Source organism: Halichondria panicea, chromosome 2 (assembly GCF_963675165.1).
Source record: "Halichondria panicea chromosome 2, odHalPani1.1, whole genome shotgun sequence".
NCBI lineage: Eukaryota > Metazoa > Porifera > Demospongiae > Suberitida > Halichondriidae > Halichondria > Halichondria panicea.
In genome coordinates, this window is record NC_087378.1 from 8,118,216 (window position 1) to 8,139,511 (window position 21,296).

At 41.8% G+C, this 21,296-nt stretch overlaps 7 protein-coding genes and 1 long non-coding RNA gene across 9 annotated transcripts; 5 read left to right on the forward strand and 3 right to left on the reverse strand.

Moving 5' to 3' along the window:
- Positions 1–647: 647 nt before the first annotated feature.
- Positions 648–2,471, forward strand: LOC135331259 (protein BCCIP homolog). The gene is made up of 7 exons (XM_064526352.1): positions 648–796; positions 965–1,039; positions 1,105–1,188; positions 1,462–1,572; positions 1,772–1,947; positions 2,008–2,212; positions 2,279–2,471. The coding sequence occupies exons 1-7, from the start codon at positions 701–703 to the stop codon at positions 2,447–2,449; spliced, it is 918 nt and encodes a 305-aa protein (XP_064382422.1). The 5' UTR covers positions 648–700; the 3' UTR covers positions 2,450–2,471.
- A 27-nt stretch (positions 2,472–2,498) lies between these two features.
- Positions 2,499–5,248, forward strand: LOC135331240 (uncharacterized). Its single transcript, XM_064526329.1, has 11 exons — positions 2,499–2,636; positions 2,713–2,942; positions 3,000–3,066; positions 3,117–3,446; positions 3,500–3,596; positions 3,671–3,947; positions 4,003–4,063; positions 4,112–4,277; positions 4,424–4,569; positions 4,634–4,925; positions 4,971–5,248. The coding sequence occupies exons 1-11, from the start codon at positions 2,570–2,572 to the stop codon at positions 5,113–5,115; spliced, it is 1,878 nt and encodes a 625-aa protein (XP_064382399.1). The 5' UTR covers positions 2,499–2,569; the 3' UTR covers positions 5,116–5,248.
- Positions 5,249–5,312: 64 nt separating this feature from the next.
- On the forward strand, positions 5,313–8,343 carry LOC135331251 (uncharacterized). The gene is made up of 12 exons (XM_064526342.1): positions 5,313–5,473; positions 5,546–5,602; positions 5,667–5,767; positions 5,817–5,858; positions 5,931–6,004; positions 6,089–6,146; positions 6,343–6,485; positions 6,688–6,811; positions 7,146–7,248; positions 7,456–7,697; positions 7,922–7,979; positions 8,110–8,343. The coding sequence occupies exons 1-12, from the start codon at positions 5,390–5,392 to the stop codon at positions 8,218–8,220; spliced, it is 1,197 nt and encodes a 398-aa protein (XP_064382412.1). The 5' UTR covers positions 5,313–5,389; the 3' UTR covers positions 8,221–8,343.
- Positions 8,305–12,507, reverse strand: LOC135331242 (mini-chromosome maintenance complex-binding protein-like). Of its 2 annotated transcripts, none has more exons than XM_064526332.1 (14): positions 12,351–12,507; positions 12,177–12,253; positions 11,948–12,088; positions 11,839–11,880; positions 11,666–11,765; positions 11,163–11,443; positions 10,722–10,998; positions 10,488–10,611; positions 10,133–10,244; positions 9,862–9,970; positions 9,545–9,696; positions 9,308–9,346; positions 9,038–9,178; positions 8,305–8,582 (listed from the first exon to the last, which is right to left on the reverse strand). In XM_064526332.1, the coding sequence occupies exons 1-14, from the start codon at positions 12,409–12,411 to the stop codon at positions 8,400–8,402; spliced, it is 1,839 nt and encodes a 612-aa protein (XP_064382402.1). In that variant the 5' UTR covers positions 12,412–12,507; the 3' UTR covers positions 8,305–8,399. The 2 variants fall into 2 exon arrangements, with proteins under 2 accessions (XP_064382402.1, XP_064382401.1); XM_064526331.1 differs by having other exon boundaries at positions 11,163–11,431; positions 11,648–11,765.
- A 36-nt stretch (positions 12,508–12,543) lies between these two features.
- On the forward strand, positions 12,544–16,086 carry LOC135331246 (D-2-hydroxyglutarate dehydrogenase, mitochondrial-like). Its single transcript, XM_064526336.1, has 15 exons — positions 12,544–12,742; positions 12,903–13,012; positions 13,068–13,145; positions 13,204–13,244; positions 13,307–13,387; positions 13,620–13,719; positions 13,909–14,002; positions 14,095–14,152; positions 14,636–14,818; positions 14,998–15,128; positions 15,176–15,253; positions 15,308–15,376; positions 15,443–15,551; positions 15,605–15,688; positions 15,804–16,086. Exons 1-15 carry the CDS (start codon positions 12,617–12,619, stop codon positions 15,962–15,964), a joined length of 1,503 nt encoding a protein of 500 aa, XP_064382406.1. The 5' UTR covers positions 12,544–12,616; the 3' UTR covers positions 15,965–16,086.
- An 87-nt stretch (positions 16,087–16,173) lies between these two features.
- Positions 16,174–18,313, reverse strand: LOC135331244 (uncharacterized). The gene has a single exon (XM_064526335.1). The coding sequence runs from the start codon at positions 18,170–18,172 to the stop codon at positions 16,514–16,516; it is 1,659 nt and encodes a 552-aa protein (XP_064382405.1). The 5' UTR covers positions 18,173–18,313; the 3' UTR covers positions 16,174–16,513.
- Positions 18,314–18,984: 671 nt separating this feature from the next.
- On the reverse strand, positions 18,985–19,344 carry LOC135331270 (uncharacterized). Its single transcript, XR_010392987.1, has 2 exons — positions 19,211–19,344; positions 18,985–19,134 (listed from the first exon to the last, which is right to left on the reverse strand). It is a non-coding gene; the product is annotated as an uncharacterized LOC135331270 (long non-coding RNA).
- A 107-nt stretch (positions 19,345–19,451) lies between these two features.
- Positions 19,452–20,333, forward strand: LOC135331267 (D-2-hydroxyglutarate dehydrogenase, mitochondrial-like). The gene is made up of 6 exons (XM_064526365.1): positions 19,452–19,474; positions 19,514–19,591; positions 19,646–19,714; positions 19,781–19,889; positions 19,943–20,026; positions 20,139–20,333. The coding sequence occupies exons 2-6, from the start codon at positions 19,541–19,543 to the stop codon at positions 20,297–20,299; spliced, it is 474 nt and encodes a 157-aa protein (XP_064382435.1). The 5' UTR covers positions 19,452–19,474; positions 19,514–19,540; the 3' UTR covers positions 20,300–20,333.
- The last annotated feature ends 963 nt before the right edge of the window (positions 20,334–21,296 follow it).

Here is a 21,296-nt window from a genome sequence, read left to right on the forward strand (position 1 = left end):
TTGTCAAAAACAGGACTTTGATTTTAATACATCATCTGAAAAGCCTTTTTCTAAGCTTTCAGAAAATTATAAAATTTATGTGATTGGACCAACGGAAAACGGAACTAAAGTTATAGCCGTTCAAAGTAACGCTGGGTTATTTAAATAACCCATGCATATGACCTACATGATGAAGCATTCTTGGCAAGGGTGGAACATAATAAGAAGTAGTGGAATCCTTGTGCTTATTTTGTACACACCACCTGGAATCCATAGCCTGCACGCAATGACTAGCTTAGTGGGTGCAACTGAGTACTTACAATTGGAACACCAAAAATGTTATACTGGATTTAGGGTAACCGGATTTAAGGGGTTAAAGTTCCACGATATTATGGGAGCAAGTCAAAGTCAATCATACTGAGAAGGGAGTTGGTTGCATTAAATTTTTCCGACACGTACACAGGTTGCGTACGCGTACATGACGAGCATTATAGATCAATGCGTGCACACAATATAAGAGCTTGTACAGATGAATGCACCTTATGCTGGTCAGTCCAACACGTGGAGAGAGCCCACACACATCCAGCAGCCACGCAGAGGGAGAGGAGAATCAGAATACAGCCAACAGTGAGTCCCCTCTTTGTATCCATTATAGCGATTAAATCCACATGGTTGTGTAATTTTGAAAAACAAATCCTTCATCTGTAGAGCTAGAGCTAGTATGCCTCCTAAGAAGAGATTGAGGTCTTTACAGGAGCCCCAGAGCGAAGAGTCTGAGCAGGATAGCAGTGGATCTGATCAGAGTGATGCTGAGCAGGTGTGTGCGTGTTTGAAGTCCTTGAGATCTAGCTATTAACAATTGGGACTGGCATGCATTGGATAATTGTCTAAAGGAGGTTTATAAATGCCTATAGTTGCTAACATACTGTGATACCAGGTGAAGTGCATATCTGAGCCCATTTTAACTATTAATTTTGGCATGCAGGAAATTCACGTTGACTTTGAGGCATTCAGCATCAGTGAAGACGATTTCCACGGCATTCGTTGTCTACTGAAGCAGGTGATTCTTGTTTGCTGATATCTATTCTCTTGTTGACCAAACTCTCTCCCATTGTCCACACTCAGTCATTCGCTGGCTCTAGTGTCGATGTGTCAGCACTCACTGACCTCATTATCAAACAAGCCGATCACATCGGAAGTTCAATCAAGGTAGCAACTACCGTACCATTTTGTGCTGCACGGGCCAACAAATTCACTGGGTCCATTCATATCTCTAAAAACCTATCTCTAATAAATAAGCAAGCATTTCCATACATGGTACATGTATGGCGCCCCATAAAAGTTAATGTTCTTGTAAAATAATTATAGCATTTTTTGTCTAAAAGTGCGCATATGATCATAATTAACGGATATTAAGCATTTTGACGCCTCCACTGACTATGTGTAATGTTCTCAGATGAGAGACGGCTATTGTACGTGCAGGTGTGTGATGATGATAATGCTGACTCAGCAGGGGGCAGCCCCTCGGCTAGTGGCGGTGATGATGAGTGTGTGTTTGGAGTGACCACTCTGGTCCATCTCAACTACCACAAGGTCAGTACAGTGCTTGTGACATGCGTGTGCACTGTTTACTTATAAGGGGGAGTCCCTGTGTGTTGTGTAGAGGAGTTGGATAGCTAAAAGACAGTCATGACTAAAGGTTTATGGGCAGTATTATTACATTCTTTGTATGTTGGTTGCTTATTTCATCAACCTAGTAATAGCAGCCATCTCTCTAATGTTATCGCTACAGGCCAGTGACTGTGTGAAGCAGATCAAAGAGCTTCTCTTGACTCAGTGCAAGTCTCATGCTGACTCCATGCTTCTTAGACTGTCACAGATTTTGACGGAATCAGTTGGACTTGTTATTAATGAGAGACTTTTAAACATCCCAGCAGAGATTGCTTCTCCTATGCTCAACAGTTTGTTGTAAGTCAGTATGATTATATATACTATTCATCTATTGTTACAATAATTTTCTCCCTACAGAATTGAACTGAAAGAATCATCACAAAAACATCCTCAACAATTTGCATGCAAATATTGCATCGTTATTACTCGCAGTAATATACAACCTACTGTGACTCCTAGAAAAAGACACTTCAAGAAAAGAAAAGATAAAAAGCAAGCCTCCGTTGAAAGTGGCAACAGTACACCCACTTTTGACTATGTCGAGTGTGAGGTTTTGCAAGAGGTATATACGACAAAATAATAAGAATTTCTTGCCGTGGATTAATTGACTTCTATATTTGTATCACAGGAGTGCCTTTTATCGTTCAGCTACCCTGTTAGAGAGGACAGTGAAGCTACTGGTGTGAAGCAGAAGCATGGAAGCAGCTCTATAGAACACTGCAGAACTGTATTGGTATTTGAAGCTAGCAAGTTTAGAAAGGCTGTGTCCAACTTAGAAGAAGAGTGTACGAAACAGTAAAATTGCTTTTTGTTTGCGCATGTGTACTAGTGTATGCGCATGCGCATTACTTATTTACTGGTGTCTCCTGGATACCCTTTTATCCTCCTGGCCCTAGCGCCTTAACTTGTGTCCTTCAAGATGAGAAGCATATCAAAGCAGACTGTACTGTATTGTCTTCTGATGCTCTGTTTGTTTTATGACTATGGTAAGATAGACCATAAACTTGTACTATTATAAATTCATGCTACAGCTATTATCTACTTACTACTTGCCTCTTGTAGGACTGACATTAAGTCCACCCTATAATCTACACTGGACTATTAATGGAGCCTCTGTTCGCCTCACCTGGAAGCACTCTCATGGAGATGAACCACTCGATGGATACTATGTGTCTGTGCAAACACAAAACTCTAAGAAAAAGCTGCAAGCTCCAGATTTTGTTCACGTCCCCGAAGGTGTGCATTCAACGGATTTACAAGGACTTTGGCCTGATGCTACCTACAAAGTGAAAGTAGGTCACTCAATCATGAAATACTGAACACTAATACTTTTTTTGTATAAATTTCAGGTAGTTGCATTCACGAATGCTGATCACTCTGAGAGCTCTGCAATTACAATAAAAACGAGCGGTCTCGGTAAGAAAATTACGAAACATTGTGTGGGGAATTTTCACCTTTTTTCACAGAGTTACTAAAGGCACGAAATCTCAACGTATCTGATATAGACACTACCAAAGCTTTGTTTCGATGGGAGCACGATGCAAAACACACCATTCACGATACACAGTTCAAGTTGTTATGCCGTGGAGTCAGGCAGTATCTGGATAACTCCAATAAACTTATCGAAGAGGGGGATGATTTTGAATATTCAGTTTATGCTTCATCACAAGGAACGGAGAAGTATTTTGCGAACACATTGGAGTCAAATACAAAGTACACATGTCACATCACTACCATTGCTGAGACTGTGGAAAGTCCACCAACTCCCAATGTGATCTTCAATACTGCCTATGGAAGTAAGCTCTGAGATTGTTCTATTTTTTCCACAATAACTGTTGCGTTTTTCTAGTCCCATTACCTCCACCCCAACCCAAGGTCACTGTTAACAATAACTCCAGCTTCACAGTTAATCTGTATTATGCGTTGGAACGATTTGGTCCAATTAGGCAAGTTATTATTTTTGCCATTATAACCATTGCTATGACAATAAGTTACTTATGGCAATTCATTACTTGTGCAGTCACTACAAGGTATTTGCAGTACCTGTGAGGAAAGAAATTGACCCCATTACATCAGGTCACCATTTTGTGCCTGTTGTTCCATCTTCCAAGCTTCTCACACAATCGGTCCAACCTCAGTCCATCAGTAAAGATTCGGACCCTGCCCCACTCTTAGTAGGAACGTATGCCCTCAAACTGCTACCAAGGACTATTGTATTCAATGGACAAGACATGAGGATCTCATTTGTGCCCAACACCCACTATTCGTTCGTTACAGCTGTCTTCACACAATCTATGGTATGTGCTAAAAATTTGTTTTTTGTGCTCATTTAACATTTTCTTTTTTATCCAGACTGAGGGACTGGAAGGGTTGCACTCTTTCAGTGCACTGGCAAATCCTCCAGTTTTCATTAGTAAGTCGCCCTCAAAGCACATATTTATTTGACTCTTTGTTGCTACAGGTAAAGATTTACAGGAAGATTGGATTCAGCTACATCGACCAGTGGCTGCGCATTTCGCGATAATCGTCACCTGTACTCTAGTCAGTACAATCCTCCTCTTCATGGCAGCTTTCTTGAGTTTCTTTGCGGCAAATTATTACCAGGGGAAGAAGAGAGATGCTTTCTTGTAAGTCAGTGTTTGTGAGCTTTTTTTTATTTTGGCTTTAGATTTTTATTCTCATTCTCTAATCACTCAATATATATATGGTCGTCATGTTCTACTATTGCCCACACTTTCTACCCCCCCCCCCCTCCACACACACACACCAATAGCTTCACTGTCAGAGATGGAGGAGACTCGAGTGAAGATGAAATCTACTCAAAAGCAACTAAGAGTTTCAGGCCATCTCGTCCCCCCTCTCCCACTGGATCCGAGGCTGCTCCCTTGCTCACACTCTCACCAGCCTCTCACACTCACGGTATCGATAATTATGCTTTTGTTAAATTTGTTTAATACAGTTCCTTGATTCCACTTGTGTACAGTGCCAGGTTGTGATGTACCTGGAGTGTCCAATAGCCCTGCTCATGTCCCTACTACCAGCATACACAACAGTCCTACCACACAAGAGCCTAGGACGATATCCCAGACCCCTGTGACAATGCAGAATGTACGGGATTACTTGGCCACTAAAGAAACTGGTAGTGCTGTTCAACCGACCTCTCACAGTGACTCCTCTATGCCTGAACTGCATGTGTATGCACCGCCGCCTGATAAGCCCACATCTAGCAGTGCTACCACAAGCTTAACCACACCTCAAACAGCACCCGCTAGAAGGTAAGCTTATAAATAATCTGATACTAAACATCGTGCTTGTTTCAGGTTGAGTCTAAGTCCTACTGAACTCAATAAGTACAGACGAGTAAGTGTGCGGAAGCGTTCTTGTCTTCCAACCGACTTTGGATCCGGTCAACTTCAAGAAGTTCCTAGTGACGAAGAAGAAGATTCCTCTTACTGTCTTAGCTAATAACACAGCAATATCGTATAATGTAGCATCGCTAAATTTGTGTCCCAATATAGTGGTATTTAGCAGTATCTGTGCTAATCTGTACACACATTTCTCTAATTAAGTGAACACAATACATTGAATTTCACTTGAAGTATGTTTGCTGAATCGGCAATTACTGTATAAAGGGGTGGGGCTTATTTTCTCAATAGGTGTGGTTTCAATATATTGAGGTTAATTTCGGGGTCACAGAGCTAACAGTACAGTCTAGTACAGGCTAGCATAGATAGGTAGCATGGCAGGCCGTCTGATGCACTGCAGAGGAGCTCTGAAGTCACTATTGAGTCTCTCTCCGTCCCCAACTGGCAGTAATGGAAGGGTAAGCACTGAAATACTTCATCAATCATATATAATATCATTATTAGTAAACATTTATTTATATATCATCCAGGCCCTGTATCCAGTGCTCTTGAGGTATCTGTCCTCCTCGAGTTGTACCAGTCAAGAGGTAACGCTATTGCTGTACACGTAACTATATGGTATTAATGCGTTGTATAATAATTGATATGTAGTCGCCTACATTGAGTAAATATGGCGGGCGTTACACCGTGACTCTTATACCTGGTGATGGGATCGGACCAGAACTAGCTGCTTGTGTCAAACACGTCTTCATGTACGTGCAATTTTGATATTTCAATGTGTACATGTACAGTTTCCCTCAGGTATGCTAATGTTCCGGTGGATTTTGAAGAAATTCTTGTGAGGTAAAATATATAATTTATAGTGTTTGAGATGTCCCACATAATTATTGAATTATTAATCTCCCCTCTTTGCAGTGGTTTAATATCCGACTCTTCCACAGTACAAGAAGCGTTGACGTCTATTAAGCGGAATGGTGTTGGACTGAAAGGTAATGGAAGACGAGTTTTTAATAGTCAAGAGTGAGAACATGTTTTGTGCTCTGAGCTGTGATATTAGCCACTCTCTGTGTTAGGCGTTCTCAGGACTAAACTGGACGAAGTGGACAAGAAATCTCTGAACGTCTTTTTAAGGTTATCATAAATTTAGAATCGGCTCTGTAACTAGAGTCAGAGTTTGCACTTCCACAGAAATAATTCATTCTGTATTATAGCAGATCTGTTTGCAATCAACCAATGAGGCCAATTACTATTATATGCCATGTCCTTACTGCATACTGAGTGTACATGTACTAGCTAGTAGCTGTGATCCTTCTCTCTCTCCTTTCAGACATGAGTTGGACTTGTTTGCTAACGTGGTGTACTGCAAGAGTGTGCCTGGGGTCAAGACCAGACACGATGATGTGGACATAGTGGTCATACGGGAGAACACTGAGGGAGAGTACAGTGGCCTGGAGCACGAGAGTGTACCCGGTAAGGAGCGTCGTATCTACAGCCTCTAAATAGTTATTCTGCCACAAACTTCACGTTTACCCTGTGCATTACTGTATTAGCATGGAAACATAATTATTTGCAAACTTTCGTTGCAAAAGCTTCGGTTATTAGCCCTTTGAAACTGTTCCAACCTTGTGACTCCCCCTTCATTACGCCAACATCCTCTGCCTGTGTTCTACAGGTGTTGTTGAGGGGCTGAAGATCATCACTAGAGGGAAGTCACGGAGGATAGCAAAGTATGCCTTTGACTTTGCCACCAGGAACCACAGGAAAAAGGTCACTGCCATCCACAAGGCCAACATCATGTGAGGCACATCTAGTACCTAGCTAAGCAATACAAAAACCCAGGGCTTGTCAAGGGGGGCTTATGTGGAAGAGGGGGGGTTGTGTGGAAGAGGGGGGGTTATGTGGAAGAGGGGGGGGTTATGTGAAAGAGGGGGGGTTATGTGGAAGAGGGGGGGGTTATGTGAAAGAGGGGGGGTTATGTGGAAGAGGGGGGGTTATGTGAAAGAGGGGGGGTTATGTGGAAGAGGGGGGTTGTGTGGAAGTTTGCGTGCAATCTTATACTTGGAATTAAACTACTGCGTGCAATGGGCCATACAAATTGTGAATTGAATGTTGATTTGTGTTTTGTTGCAGGAAGCTGTCTGATGGTTTGTTTCTGAGAGAGTGTGAGAAGATTTCTGAGCTCTACCCAAATATAGAGTTCAACTCGATGATCATTGACAACTGTTGCATGCAGGTGAGCCCACTTCACAATTGTATACAGTAGACTCTTCTTTGTACTGCCCACCCTAATCCACCAATTGTGTATGCTCATTGGCTACTAGTTTACTATCGTACGCAAATTTCAGGCAGAACCATTCTCAGTATACTTGATAACTATTAAAGTAGTTACTCTCTTGATGTCATAATTATAATTATTTGCACGTAATTTCTCTCCCTATAGTTGGTGTCTAACCCGTGGCAGTTTGACGTGATGGTCATGCCTAATCTCTATGGTAACATAGTGAGCAACATAGGGGCGGGGCTAGTGGGAGGAGCCGGACTGTGTCCCGGGAAAAATGTGGGGGTTGAGTACGTTCTCTTTGAGCAAGGAGCCCGTCACACTGGTCTAGAGCTGGCCTTTCAGAACCTGGCCAACCCTACTGCCATACTTCTCAGCTCTACCAGGATGCTCTCACACTTGGGGTAGGCCAACTAAGTGTGTGTGTGTGTGTCATAGTAACCTGTATGTGTTATGGCTATGTTGTATTGCATGGGGCTACAAAAAAAACTTTCCAGGTTGGCATTAATTTGTTTGCTTAGTAAATCTCTGTAAACCGTGTTTTCCTGTTATACATGTATTATGTTAATCGACCTCTACAAAAGTTGGTGCCAATCGTAGTTACTGATTGTGACTGTCTCTCATATAGGCTCTTTGATCATGCTGCCAGGATAGAGACGGCCGTCTTCTCCACAATCCAGTCCGGGGTAAGTAGCATCAATGGTGGCCATCAATAATGGTGGCCGGTGTATTGTGTGTTGTTTTCACTTATGTCTCTATAATTATGATTCAAACCACCATGCACACTTAACCAAACTGTCCCCCTCTCCTATATAGGTGTGCACTAAAGACATTGGTGGAGAAGCAAGTACATCAAAGTTTATAGAGACTGTTGTCAAGAACTTACCAGAGAAGAGCAAAGAGGAGGTCAAAGCATGGCCACTCTAACTGAACATTATATTATCTATTTCTATAATTGTATTCCACTAGCTATAGCTGCCGCATTTTATTCAGCAATCATTGTATTATCCATTTCTATGTCTTTATATTAATAATTATGCAGCCAGATAATGATAGCAGACAATAATTATACATAATACATAATTATATACAGTCAAGTCAAGTGATCAGTTATGTCTATTGCTTCGTAGTGCCTCCAGGTGTTTGGTATGTGTCCAGTGGTCCATGGTCAGCTGGGCAGAGCCACGGCTGAGGGCTACCAGTCGAGACACGCCCAACAGATGATGGAAGACCTCGGCAGTCACGGATGAGTCACTGCGTCTCATTAACACAAAGTCCTCCTCAAGGTTCTGCAGAATTAAAAAAGATAGTAAAATTAATAGAATTAATAGAGTAGCCTTTCCATTACACACACGTATGCACACTGTACACATTTAGACATTAATACACACAAGTCATTAATTAGCTTGTACAGTAATTACTACCTTAAGGTGACATATTTTCGCGTGTATTAATTTCTGCTATTTCTGCGAATGAGAGTAAATCGCAAAAATTAGTACTCGCAAATAATTGGCCGCCCTCTTGTTTAATGTATCCAGATCGACATTTCGCAAAAAATTATACCGCAAAATGTACAAAACTGTAAAAACGCAAACAAATCTACCTGTGAAAATATGTCACCTTAAGGTAGTTCTAGTGCACAGGGATAACATGTACCTAATAGTAAAGGACGGTGGTTATAGCCACCATGTGATGTACCATGAGTGGTGTAAGTACATGCCCTCATTACAAGGAGAGCTAGTACCTTTTTGATATCATCACTGAGTGTGTATTGGAGCATCCTACACAGTGCCAGGTAGAGCCTGATCTGATGTAGTTGATCCTCTGTGAGCTGTTGCTGAGGTACTGAGCTACAGCTGGTAACCATGGGAACCCAACAGTCAGTCTAGGGGGGGGGGGCATAAAAAACAACATATTTTATTTGGTTAATCATAATAATTTTATTGACTTTCTTGTACAGCTGTACAGTACACTTATGCTATAAAGTATGGCGGTAGGTAGTGACAGTTCTTACCTGGAGTATTGACTTGCCCTCGGACAGTAACAAGACAGGCTGCACAACACAAGGTAGCAAATGGTAATTACAATGAACAAGCAATCAAAAGTTAAGAAATTCCTATTTTGTTTTGTCAAAACCAAGTACACTGGAAAAGAAGAATTCCACAAAGAATTATTCAAATACAAGGCAATGCTCTTTTTAAACTATAATAAAGGGATCATTGTTTGCAACAAAAGGTACTTCTTCACTCACCACGTTAGTCTCAAACTCTGCAGTGTGGTACTGGAAGTCGTAGGAGACCTTCTGCCATTGTATGAGGTTACCCAGAGCAGTGAGGTTCTGCACTCCGACCTCACTCAGCTGTCCAGGGGTGAGAGCAGTCTCATCCACCACCAGGTGAGTGCCTACACACAGAGAGGTCACGACCCTTGCTAAGTGTTACTATCTCATACAACATAAGTCATCACAGAGGAGCTTCAATCACATACAAGAAACTTGAATTTTCCAAAGTACATGTACGTCTTAATAAAAAATGGATGAATGGAAATAGGTAACTTCAAGCTCATTACCATCAGTCAGTTGTAGCAGTCCAGCTGTCAGTCTGTTGGCATGGTAGTCCTTCTTGGGGGAAAACCTTGACTTGTTCATATTCTCCAGACTCATGCTCAACAGATGACACTGTACAACACAACACACGTGTGTATACATGTGGTAGTATAGGGTCAGGCTTAATCAACATGGCATACAAGATGCACAGAAAGGCATGCCCTAGCTTAGTGGGGGGTCAGGAGATAAATTGCCATACTAAAGAGTAACTACACTGTCTGGTGGACACATCACCTTGGTAACTATGGTCTCCAGTACAGTGTGGAGTGAGTCCACTAGGGAGGGGGGGAAGTTGGTGAGGTTCACAGCAAACTTGCCTAGTGCAAGAACATCAGTCCGACCATACCTGCATACACAAGAACAACAGGTGAACACAAGAACAACAGGTGAACACACAGCTTTGCACACACTCAAGACAACCAAAATATTGACGGGGCAAAAATTTGCACAAAGTACCAGCACGATAATTTTATTTAAGTACTTTGGCGATTCATACTATGCACATATTTTGAACACATCCTCTGGTTCTTAGGCCAGTACTGAAACACAACAGGATATGCATAAGTGATTGTGGAAGCTCTTTGCTCACACTGAGGATATAAGGTGTAGGAGGACGTATTCAGCTGCCACACTGTCACCCAGGAGTGTCCGAGTCAAGAGGTCAAGGGTCATCTGACGGACAACCGACACATCACAGGACAACTGGCTCAAAACTATAAAAGAGGAAAAACAACAATAGACAGTAATTTTAACACGTTTTTACATAAAATAAAACCCTCCAAACACTCTAACCAGTTTGTATAATGTTCCCTGACATACTTACTGGAGCTATTATTGACAGGTGGTGATAGTTCCCTCGGCAGGAGAGGACACGAGTGGGTGATGAATCGTGCTGTGATAGTGTGGAGGCGTGGGATGAGTGAGGGTGGTGGAGAGTGTGCCTTCCTCTCGGCAGCCGTCTCTCCGCCCACGGGGTTAATTAGTGAGTCCACACCTTCGGACGTTGTGCTCTCAAAGCATGCTAGGGAGGGGTCCACTGATAACACTCCAATGAACTCCACCATACTCGTTACTTTGAACGAATCAAAATCAGAGTACACCTAAAAAATGGTATTTAGTTTTTACTCCATGCAACAACTTTGCAGATACTCATTAAAACTCTAGCTTCCATAATTATAATTATGCTGTGTACTAGCTTGTACACTAACTGCACATTACAACATCACTGCATGTTTTAATAGCAAGCTTTTATTAATAAACTCACCTTGACAATGGCTGTCACACCTTCTTCATTGGGCAGTGGAGTGTTCATGTCAGGCCTCTTGCAAGCAGTTGATGCTCTGATATCACTCGTGTCTCGAGGTCGTTTGTTCATCAGCCCCTCCCCCTCACTGACCTCCATTTGCCCACCCCCCTCACAACTGTCACGCTCATCACAACCCTCACAATTGTCACGCTCCTCACTGAGTGGGCGTTTGAGACGGCTCTGAGAAGCAGATGAGCCAGAGAAACTTTCAGTGAGACTTGACTGAGCTTCAAACGAGTGTGCAGAGAATCAAGGATCAGTACTGACAAGTTAGTCTGTCTGCATACATTCATGTTAGTGCAATCAATATGCTCTTGAAATAATTATGTACACAGTAAGAAGCGAAGGGGGGGGGGGGGGGAGCATATAGTTTAACAGGAATGCTGTATAATGAAAAAGTGGCTTCAAATATTGCTAAAGACAATCTCCGTAGACACACACACATTCTGAAATGGATATAGCTTTGGCCCATTTGGTTTCTCCCGGTATAGGGACACAGTACAGAGTGAGCCTGTCCCCAGTGACATTGAGGTCATGCTCAAAGTCTATCTCACTCTCAGCCTGCAAAGAAGGAACATTTCGAAAATTATTTTGTCAGTATAATTTTTTATACAACCACTCATTATAAACTAACCGGTTGTTCTGTGACATCTCTGTACATCCCACAGTGCCTAGACTGCAACAATAAAAACACAACATTAAAATGAAGTGAGAACCACTGACTCCTAGCTACCAATGATCACCTCAGCTTTGGTCTGCTGGTGTCTGCTGTGGTAGACCTTGAGGTAGAACTCAGGGTCAAACTGGTCCTGCACCATGGCTCTGTATCGGACTAGAGTACCCTCAGGGAGGTGATGCAGTGGGGTGTGGTTCAATGAGGGGATCTGCCAGGATCAAGGAAGGGTTACGATAATGACAGTATAAGTTCACTCAACCATGTACAGTAGTCTTAACGAGTAGTATTGGTACTACCTGTGTTAAAGATTCCTGGGAGTTGATTTTGCTCTCAAAGTACTCCCTCACACCCCAGGATGGAGCAGTGGAGCTCTCTGCAGGGAATGCAACAAGCCAATGCTGTTGTTATGGGGGTGGGTGTGTGGGTGCTACTTAACTTGTAAGCAATTAGATCTATCATTTGTGTCATACCAAAAAGCTCTTGCACAACGTCCAGTGGATTGCTTATCCATTTGTCTTGCACAACAGGCATCTTGAGACAGGGCCAGGAGACCAAAGAGAGTATAATATAGTAGTATTCCACGTGGGTGGTAGTAGTGTGGTATTGAAATATGGCAAAGGTCGTCGGTAGAACTAGCTATGTTTTGCTATTGAAATTAGGGTAAAGATCGTCTAGATACTAGTAGTCTTCAGAGCTTGTTTTACTCAGAGTACTTTGTTTACATCACAAAGCTGCAATGCTGAGAAGCCTAGCTCAGAGGTGTGCTGGATGGAGGCAGTTGTCACTGTCTCACGTGAGGAGAGTGAGTGAGGTGCCTCTTACAGCTGAGCACTACAATGTCACCAGAGGAGACTATGCAAAGGTTCTATAAACATCTACGTTGTGACGCGTCGTACCGTACACACCACTCACCTTACACCATTTGGGGTAAATAATTGGGTATCCAAATAATCTAGTACAGCTTCACTGGACGATAATAATTGCCCAATGTTCAGCCTAAGACTTTTTCTTTTGTGACTCAGGTATCAGAACTGGACCTGCAGGAGTTCACCTCCATTCTCGGCAGTGAGGGAGTGATAACAGATCCCCATGATGTGGGACCATACAATGTGGACTGGCTCAGAATAGTTAGGTATAATGGCATAAACTATAAGATTTCAGCCATCATTGAATTGTCGTACTTTTAGAGGTCAGAGTTCAGTAGTGCTGAGGCCTCGGACAACTGATCAAATCTCCAAGATACTATCACACTGCAATCAGAGGAGGTAGGATGTGTCACTCTGACAGTGTGTGTATATCATGAGCTTGCTAATAATGTCTCAGATTGGCTGTGGTACCACAAGGTGGCAACACTGGACTAGTGGGTATGCAATGGTCTACCAATAATTTTGCAAGTTCATTATAAGAGTACTTCTTCCCTGTACAGGTGGCAGTAACCCAGTGTTTGATGAGATTGTACTGTCCACTTCTCTCATGAACCAAATCATTAGTCTCGATGAAACTGCTGGTGAGGGACCACTCTATACAGACCATCTATATAGCCAGTATCTTGATGTAGCCACCTCTGACCACTAGTAGTGCTATTATGTTAACAAGTGATTTCAACTGTCAATGCTCAACTTTTATGCAAGTTTAATAATATTATTCCCTGAGCCATTTCGTTGGTCATTCCCCCTCCCTATTATTATTATTATTATTTGTTATAGAGTTGACGTGAATCCCCCTCCCTTCCATATCAGGTATACTGGTGTGTCAGTCTGGGTGTGTGCTGGAGCAACTGGACGGGATGCTGGCTGAGAAGGGGCTCATGATGCCACTGGACTTGGGAGCTAAGGGAAGGTAAGGTTCACGGTGTGTTTTTTTTAATAATCAATACTCCGTGTACAGAAGTGGCCTTCTTTGAGGAGTTGTTTTGTACACAATATGGGGGCTAGCCTTTATATCGCAGTTGACCATTAAGAGGGGCTCCGTTGTATTTTGTGTGTGGCTCCTACGATGAATTAAAGTGTACTGATGCGTGCCTTGCAGCTGTCAGATTGGTGGTAATGTATCTACTAACGCTGGTGGTCTGAGACTGTTGAGGTACGGCTCACTGCGTGGAAACGTGCTCGGAGTGGAGGCTGTAAGTGTGTGGGTGTGTGGGTGGAGGCTGTGAGTGGGTGGATGGGGGTTATCTGTGTGTGCATTAAAGCTGTCAGACTATTGTATCCTTAGGTTCTGGCTGATGGCACTGTGATGGATTGCTTGTCGACAATGAGAAAAGACAATACTGGTAATATATGTACTACACGGTGTATCTATGTATGTTCCATCTTTGAACGGCCCTAACTTTAGTTTCGTTGGTCCAATAACGTTAATTTTATAAATTTCTGAAGCTTAGAGAGAGGCCTTTCAGAAAATGTGTTAAAATCAAAAGTATATTTTCAGCCTGTTTTCAACAAAATACCATGGGCCAATGGTTTTTTTTCCGAAAATAGGAAATTATGGTCCATTCCAAATTTAGGATTTGATCATAACATCTGAACGGGCTCCTTTTAAGCTTTCATAAAATCATAAATTCGTTGAATTTTTACCATCAGAACTCTAGTTACAGAGCTGACTCTAGTACTTAAAGGGGTACTACATATTGCGTTGTATTTTGATAGAGGTGTGCTTAAATTAACGATTGTTTGAGGGCCCTTGGTTCTAAGCACAGGCTAGCTAATTAACCAGGATGCATGTATGTTCTCACATTTATCTGTACATACAATGGCAGGTTATGATCTGAAGCAGCTGTTTGTCGGTGGAGAGGGCACTCTGGGGGTGATAACAGCACTCTCTATTCTGACTCCGCCCAAGCCCAGGTCGATCAACGTGGCATACATGGGCTGTAATGACTTTGAGCAGGTCAAGCGTGTCTACACAACAGCTAAGAGAATGTTGGGAGAGGTCTTGTCAGGTGAGCACTTTGTTGAACTGTGAAGAATAAGCATTGTTCAGATACCTATGCTTCAGTTGAGTCTATACATACATACTTCTGTAGTTGCTAAGGGCTTTGGTTGTACTTCATACATGTGCATTAGAATTCAATATTCTCTCGGTAAGATATCGATCATTCTTTCTCAATTGTCCTCTCAGCTGTTGAGTTCCTGGACTCGCACTGCCAGAGAGTAGTGGAGCAGCACTGTCACTTGCCCAACCCCATCAGCCCCTCCCCTTTCTATGCACTTGTGGAGACCTCCGGCTCTAACGATGAACATGATAAGGAGGTGTGTATTTGAACTCGTTGACATAATTATACTGTTTACTTTTCTAGAAACTCAATTCGTTTTTGGAGTATATTATGGATGAGGGTATCATTCAGGATGGGACTATGGCTACAGACTTGACAAAGGTAAACACAGAAACATTATTAGTGGCGTAGAAATCACAATGTCCTGTCCGTCAGGTTAAAGGATTGTGGGAGCAGAGGGAGAGAATTGCCGAGGCTAGTGTCCGTGAAGGAGTGGCTTATGCGGTATGTAGAGCATGTAATAGCATTTGTCAGCTATATACATTATTAGCACATTGTGGTTGTTTACAGTACGATGTGTCTCTACCACTGAGCGTGTACTATGACCTTGTGGAGGTCGTACGAGAGAGGGTCAAACATGTGGCAAAATGTACAATAGGTTTTGGACATATTGGCGACGGTGAGTCTAGTATACAGACTTTAATAATTATTTTAATATGCGTATAATTGTAGGTAACCTTCATTTTGAGATAATCGCAGACTCCCACTCGACTGACCTACTGAATCTGATAGAGCCTTTTGTGTTTGACTGGACAGGTAATGTATACAACCACTCCCTTGTACGTACATCGACCCACTGCCCACTACACACTCCACACCATCACACACACACCCACTCCACACACACACACACCATACACCCATCACACAGCCTCACACAAGGGGAGCATATCTGCTGAGCATGGCTTAGGATTCAAGAAAGCACAATACATCTATCATTCTAAATCCTCTGTAGCTGTGGACTTTATGAAGAACATTAAGAAACTTTTTGATTCCAATAACATTTTGAATCCTTACAAAACTCTGCCTTAACATGTTCTAAATATAATTATGTTATAATTGAGTGGGTGTTCCAGTGCAAGTATAAGTACATGTAATAGTTGTAGGCACTCACTTCAGTTAATTGTTCATACAAAAAACAATTTGAACACTTGTCCCCCGGAAATTACGTAAATAGCTGTTTTTTATGGAACTCACTTCCATGTAGTATGCAATTCGTATGCATCATTTAAATCATCACTTAGGCAATGTAATAAGTGATTGATTGATACTTTGTGAGCACAACGATTAGAAAATTCTTGTGATGGATTAGTTGGGCGGAGTCCAACCCTCTGCATAGTGTTGGACTCCGCCCAACCAGTGATAAGTGAGGGATCTGCAGAAGATAATTATGAAATACATAGCCCTCAATATAAATGTATGTATGTATGTATTATGTAGATTACTACATCATTTCACACTGATCAATATTGCATTACAATAGCCCTTAATAATTATAAACCCAAAACAATTTGTACTATTATACTAATTATATATCTGGTTCATTGATTAATTATATGTTGTAGTTGGCATACTGGGGACTCATAACTTGTATCTTGTCGGATTGACCAGCCGATCAGGAAGAGTGTCAGCCTCCGTGCTGATTGGTGAAATCAAAGCAGCTCGCTCAGCATTTTGTGATCGTTTCCACTTGATGATGAAAGATACACCGGCTAAACAAATATTACACAAAATGTATGCAATTGGAAAGCTTAAACCCACCATGTAAATTGCTCCATTCCAATGAACACCTTTCACTTTTAAATAAGTGTACCATGTAACAACGATAGAAGAAAACAACCAGATCATCGAATCAACAACATTGTATCGGTTCACCTTATATGGACGTAGGGTAGCAACCAGTACAGAAAGGATACTGAATATGGTCACATACATAGCCAAATGGTATTCTTGACCTAGTAGGAACACTAAAGGAACTCGCAGCAATAGATAGAATCCAGCAAACCATCTGTAGTCTCGTGTGCCTTGTGAAGATCCATCCTTAAACCCATTTTGGAGGAGCTTTGCCACCTCGTGAAGTAAAACACTTTTTATCCTGCAAATGGGAAAACACTTTCGAAATGCTTTATTCTGATACACAAGAATGAACAGAGCTGGCAGAATGACCGCAACCATGGTGATGGTAGAGGCCGAAGATGCAGACACAATGTACTCACGCGAATCAACCGAGTGCTGTGCATCAAAATATATTCGCCAAGAGAAATTTCCGTATTTATCCCAAACTTTAACCGGCTGCATTAGAGGCAATGATGTTGTACAGACTTTGTTGTAAGAGAGTATCAAGAATGTTGCAAATGCATTGATCACAGAACCTTTCAAGTTCCAACGTCGCCGACATTTCATAAGGCACTTGCGAAACGGCCTCCAGCAAATAACAACAATTCGGTATCCATTATCATGAAGAGTGATACATATATATATGAGGACAGTGAAGATGATTGGATAGAGAGCTTCAACGTAGCTAAAAGCTACTAGAGTTAACATGCTCACTTTCTCTAAGTCTTGTATACAAAAGGATGGGATAGCGAAATTAAAAAAATCCAAAGAAAATAGGCCGTAAATATCAGCTACAAACTGTTCTCCTGTGTACCCTTTAGATAGTACATGTCTATTGAGAATAAATGGATTATTGTTCAGCAAATTGTCTACTAGCTGAGCAGCTAACACAAACAGATTCAAAGCTGGAGAACCTATATTAATTTGAAGAATGATAATAAGCACACAGAACAAGGTGGAGGGAAGAAAAAATCGTACTAACAACACAATCCAGCCCAACCAGCTACTCAGACATTTCTTACATTCTCTAAATTTGGAGAACAGAGCCAATCCTAACCCAGGCTTACACTCACTGCACATGACTCCAGTTCGATTCAGAGGTGCACACATTACCTCGTCCAGTTGCAGCACATCCTCGGGCACATTGAGGAAAGTGAGTAATGAATTGTTTGAGTTGTACGGACATGCTCCAAACAGCTCCTCATTTGTTGCATTATCTAACGTAAGACAGTAGCCAGTTTGTATTGCAGTCGTGTTGAGCAGCTGTGAGCAATCCATAGCAAAACGTTTTGTAACACCACACACGCATTTGTTTGACTCAAGAATAAACCAAGTAGGGCACCGCTGACTTGATACTAACCTGCAGGCTGCATTTAATACAAAGATAACGGCAAAGAGATTCATCACTATGACTTATTTTGCTAATACTCACAATCTGACAAACTGAAACAATTGTAACAGATGCTTGTGTTCTTTTGAATGAACAAACATACACAATCACACTTATAGTTCTTCTATTTCAACATTAGACTCACAACTAACCCACACAGCCTGTGTATGTACGTACATGTCGTATAGTTACCTTATATGTACATGCAGCTACCCTGTACACATGCATGTTACATGCTACCCTGTATGTATACATGCATGTTACATGCTACCCCGTACACATGCATGCTGTGTATAGCTGCCCCGTACACACACATGCATGTTACATGCTACCCCGTACACATGCATGCTGTGTATAGCTGCCCCGTACACACACATGCTGTATAGCTGCCCCGTACACACACGTGCATGCTGTATAGCTGCCCCGTACACACACGTGCATGCTGTATAGCTGCCCCGTACACACACGTGCATGCTGTATATGCATGTGAATGAAGAGCCAAGTGCTGAGCTGCAAATCGCCCAATGTACAAGTGCATGGGTCGTTACTGTCTGTGGCCTCTATTCAGCAGCAGAACATGCAGTGGCAGCAACAATTGTGGTTTATTTGCTATTGCCGCTGCAGTGGAGTAGGAACAGTTAAAAGGTTGGAGGGGCCACTTGGGTGGTGCGAAGCACTACCCAAGTGGCGCTCCCTACGCTTTTAGCCACAGTATATACAGCATTAAGGCGAACATGTTTCTTTGAGAATGCCACTTTTTATGCAACATCATCCAATCTTTAATACTGCCAAAAGTAATTATATCATCCCATTCATTCAGTGCATGTTTAATTTGTTGATGGTAATTATAATTGGGGGAATGTAGTTACTCGGATAATAAGGCAATTAACAAACCATTTACAGGGAACACATAATAGAGTGAGTGTCAGTTGCTATGACTGCCACTCTGACGAATACGAGTCATCAATAGATCGTCCTGTACAAAAAAAACAGAAGTATAACTATACATACATACTTCTGTAGTTGCTAAGGGCTTTAGTTGTACTTCATACATGTGCATTAGAATTCAATATTCTCTCGGTAAGATATCGATCATTCTTTCTCAATTGTCCTCTCAGCTGTTGAGTTCCTGGACTCGCACTGCCAGAGAGTAGTGGAGCAGCACTGTCACTTGCCCAACCCCATCAGCCCCTCCCCTTTCTATGCACTCGTGGAGACCTCAGGCTCTAACGTAGTTGGGCGGAGCCCGACCGTCCCTGACGTCAGGGACGGTCGGGCTCCGCCCAACTAGCTCTAACGATGAACATGATAAGGAGGTGTGTATCTGAACTCGTATCATAGATACACTTTTTTAGAAACTCAATTCGTTTTTGGAATATATTATGGATGAGGGTATCATTCAAGATGGGACTGTGGCTACAGACTTGACAAAGGTAAACACAGAAACATTATTAGTGGCGTAGAAATCACGATGTCCTGTCCGTCAGGTTAAAGGATTGTGGGAGCAGAGGGAGAGAATTGCCGAGGCTAGTGTCCGTGAAGGAGTGGCTTATGCGGTATGTAGAGCATGTAAGAGCATTTGTCAGCTATATACTTTATTAGCACATTCTGGTTGTTTACAGTACGATGTGTCTCTACCACTGAGCGTGTACTATGACCTTGTGGAGGTCGTACGAGAGAGGGTCAAAGATGTGGCAAAATGTACAATAGGTTTTGGACATATTGGCGACGGTGACTCTAGTATACAGACTTCAATAATTATTTTAATATGCATATAATTGTAGGTAACCTTCATTTTGAGATAATCGCAGACTCCCACTCGACTGACCTACTGAATCTGATAGAGCCTTTTGTGTTTGATTGGACAGGTAATGTATACAACCACTCCCTTGTACGTACATCGACCCACTGCCCACTACACACTCCACACACCACACAGCCTCACACACACTACACACCACCCACCCACCCACCACACAGCCTCACACAAGGGGAGCATATCTGCTGAGCATGGCTTAGGATTCAAGAAAGCACAATACATCTATCATTCTAAATCCTCTGTAGCTGTGGACTTTATGAAGAACATTAAGAAACTTTTTGATTCCAATAACATTTTGAATCCTTACAAAACTCTGCCTTAACATGTTCTAAATATAATTATGTTATAATTAAGTGTGTGTTCCAGTGCATGTAATAGTTGTAGGCACTCACTTCAGTTAATTGTTCATACAAAAAACAATTTGAACACAATTTATTTGTCCCCCGGAAATTATGTAAATAGCTGTTTTTTATGGAACTCATGCACTTCCATGTAGTATGCAATTTGTATGCATCATTTAAATCATCACTTAGGCAACGTAAGTGATTGATTGATACTTTGTGAGCACAACGATTAGTGATGGATTAGTTGGGCGGAGTCCAATCCTCTGCAGAGTGTTGTACTCCGCCCAACCAGTGATAAGTGAGGGATCTGCAGAAGATAATTATGTATGTATATGTAATAGATCTACATCATATACTATAGTGTTTCACACTGGAATACGATAGCCCTCAATATAAATGTATGTATATATAAAAATTATGTATGTATTATGTAGATTACTACATGTACATCATTTCACACTGATCAATATTGCATTATATACAATAGCCCTTAATAATTATAAACCCAAAACAATTTGTACTATTATACTAATTATAATTATATCTGGTTCATTGATTAATTATATGTTGTAGTTGGCATACTGGGGACTCATAACTTGTATCTTGTCGGATTGACCAGCCGATCAGGAAGAGCGTCAGCCTCCGTGCTGATTGGTGAAATCAAAGCAGCTTGCTCAGCATTTTGTGATCGTTTCCACTTGATGATGAAAGATACACCGGCTAAACAAATATTACACAAAATGTATGCAATTAAAAAGCTTCCCAACACATAAATTGATCCACTCCAATGAGCACCTTTCACTTTTAAATAACTGTACCATGTTATGAAAATCGCTATAGACAACCAGACCATTGAATCAACAACATTATATCGGTTCACCTTATATGGACGTAGGGTAGCAACCAGTAGAGAAAGGATACTGAATATGGTAACATACATAGCCAAATTATTGTCTTGACCTAGTAGGAACACTA

What these genes read in the sequence shown, in the direction of transcription:
- LOC135331242 (XM_064526331.1), bottom strand. Translation starts at nt 12,411, where the DNA reads ATGCCTGTTGTGCAAGACAAATGGATAAGCAATCCACTGGACGTTGTG. An exon ending in ACCAGCAGACCAAAGCTGAG is followed by an intron (nt 11,881 to 11,947) that starts GTGATCATTGGT and finishes TTATTGTTGCAG; the next exon opens with TCTAGGCACTGTGGGATGTA. An exon ending in CAGAGTTTGAGACTAACGTG is followed by an intron (nt 9,347 to 9,544) that starts GTGAGTGAAGAA and finishes TGTGTTGTGCAG; the next exon opens with CCTGTCTTGTTACTGTCCGA.
- LOC135331259 (XM_064526352.1), top strand. Translation starts at nt 701, where the DNA reads ATGCCTCCTAAGAAGAGATTGAGGTCTTTACAGGAGCCCCAGAGCGAA. An exon ending in TTCGTTGTCTACTGAAGCAG is followed by an intron (nt 1,040 to 1,104) that starts GTGATTCTTGTT and finishes GTCCACACTCAG; the next exon opens with TCATTCGCTGGCTCTAGTGT. An exon ending in TCCATCTCAACTACCACAAG is followed by an intron (nt 1,573 to 1,771) that starts GTCAGTACAGTG and finishes TTATCGCTACAG; the next exon opens with GCCAGTGACTGTGTGAAGCA.
- LOC135331240 (XM_064526329.1), top strand. Translation starts at nt 2,570, where the DNA reads ATGAGAAGCATATCAAAGCAGACTGTACTGTATTGTCTTCTGATGCTC. An exon ending in CTGTTTGTTTTATGACTATG is followed by an intron (nt 2,637 to 2,712) that starts GTAAGATAGACC and finishes TGCCTCTTGTAG; the next exon opens with GACTGACATTAAGTCCACCC. An exon ending in AAGAAGAGAGATGCTTTCTT is followed by an intron (nt 4,278 to 4,423) that starts GTAAGTCAGTGT and finishes ACACACCAATAG; the next exon opens with CTTCACTGTCAGAGATGGAG.
- LOC135331246 (XM_064526336.1), top strand. Translation starts at nt 12,617, where the DNA reads ATGCTGAGAAGCCTAGCTCAGAGGTGTGCTGGATGGAGGCAGTTGTCA. An exon ending in CCAGAGGAGACTATGCAAAG is followed by an intron (nt 12,743 to 12,902) that starts GTTCTATAAACA and finishes TTTGTGACTCAG; the next exon opens with GTATCAGAACTGGACCTGCA. An exon ending in GTTGGGAGAGGTCTTGTCAG is followed by an intron (nt 14,819 to 14,997) that starts GTGAGCACTTTG and finishes TTGTCCTCTCAG; the next exon opens with CTGTTGAGTTCCTGGACTCG.
- LOC135331251 (XM_064526342.1), top strand. Translation starts at nt 5,390, where the DNA reads ATGGCAGGCCGTCTGATGCACTGCAGAGGAGCTCTGAAGTCACTATTG. An exon ending in CAACTGGCAGTAATGGAAGG is followed by an intron (nt 5,474 to 5,545) that starts GTAAGCACTGAA and finishes TATATCATCCAG; the next exon opens with GCCCTGTATCCAGTGCTCTT. An exon ending in TCTCCACAATCCAGTCCGGG is followed by an intron (nt 7,980 to 8,109) that starts GTAAGTAGCATC and finishes TCTCCTATATAG; the next exon opens with GTGTGCACTAAAGACATTGG.
- LOC135331244 (XM_064526335.1), bottom strand. Translation starts at nt 18,172, where the DNA reads ATGAATCTCTTTGCCGTTATCTTTGTATTAAATGCAGCCTGCAGGTTA.
- LOC135331267 (XM_064526365.1), top strand. Translation starts at nt 19,541, where the DNA reads ATGGATGAGGGTATCATTCAAGATGGGACTGTGGCTACAGACTTGACA. An exon ending in TGGCTACAGACTTGACAAAG is followed by an intron (nt 19,592 to 19,645) that starts GTAAACACAGAA and finishes CCTGTCCGTCAG; the next exon opens with GTTAAAGGATTGTGGGAGCA. An exon ending in GTGAAGGAGTGGCTTATGCG is followed by an intron (nt 19,715 to 19,780) that starts GTATGTAGAGCA and finishes GGTTGTTTACAG; the next exon opens with TACGATGTGTCTCTACCACT.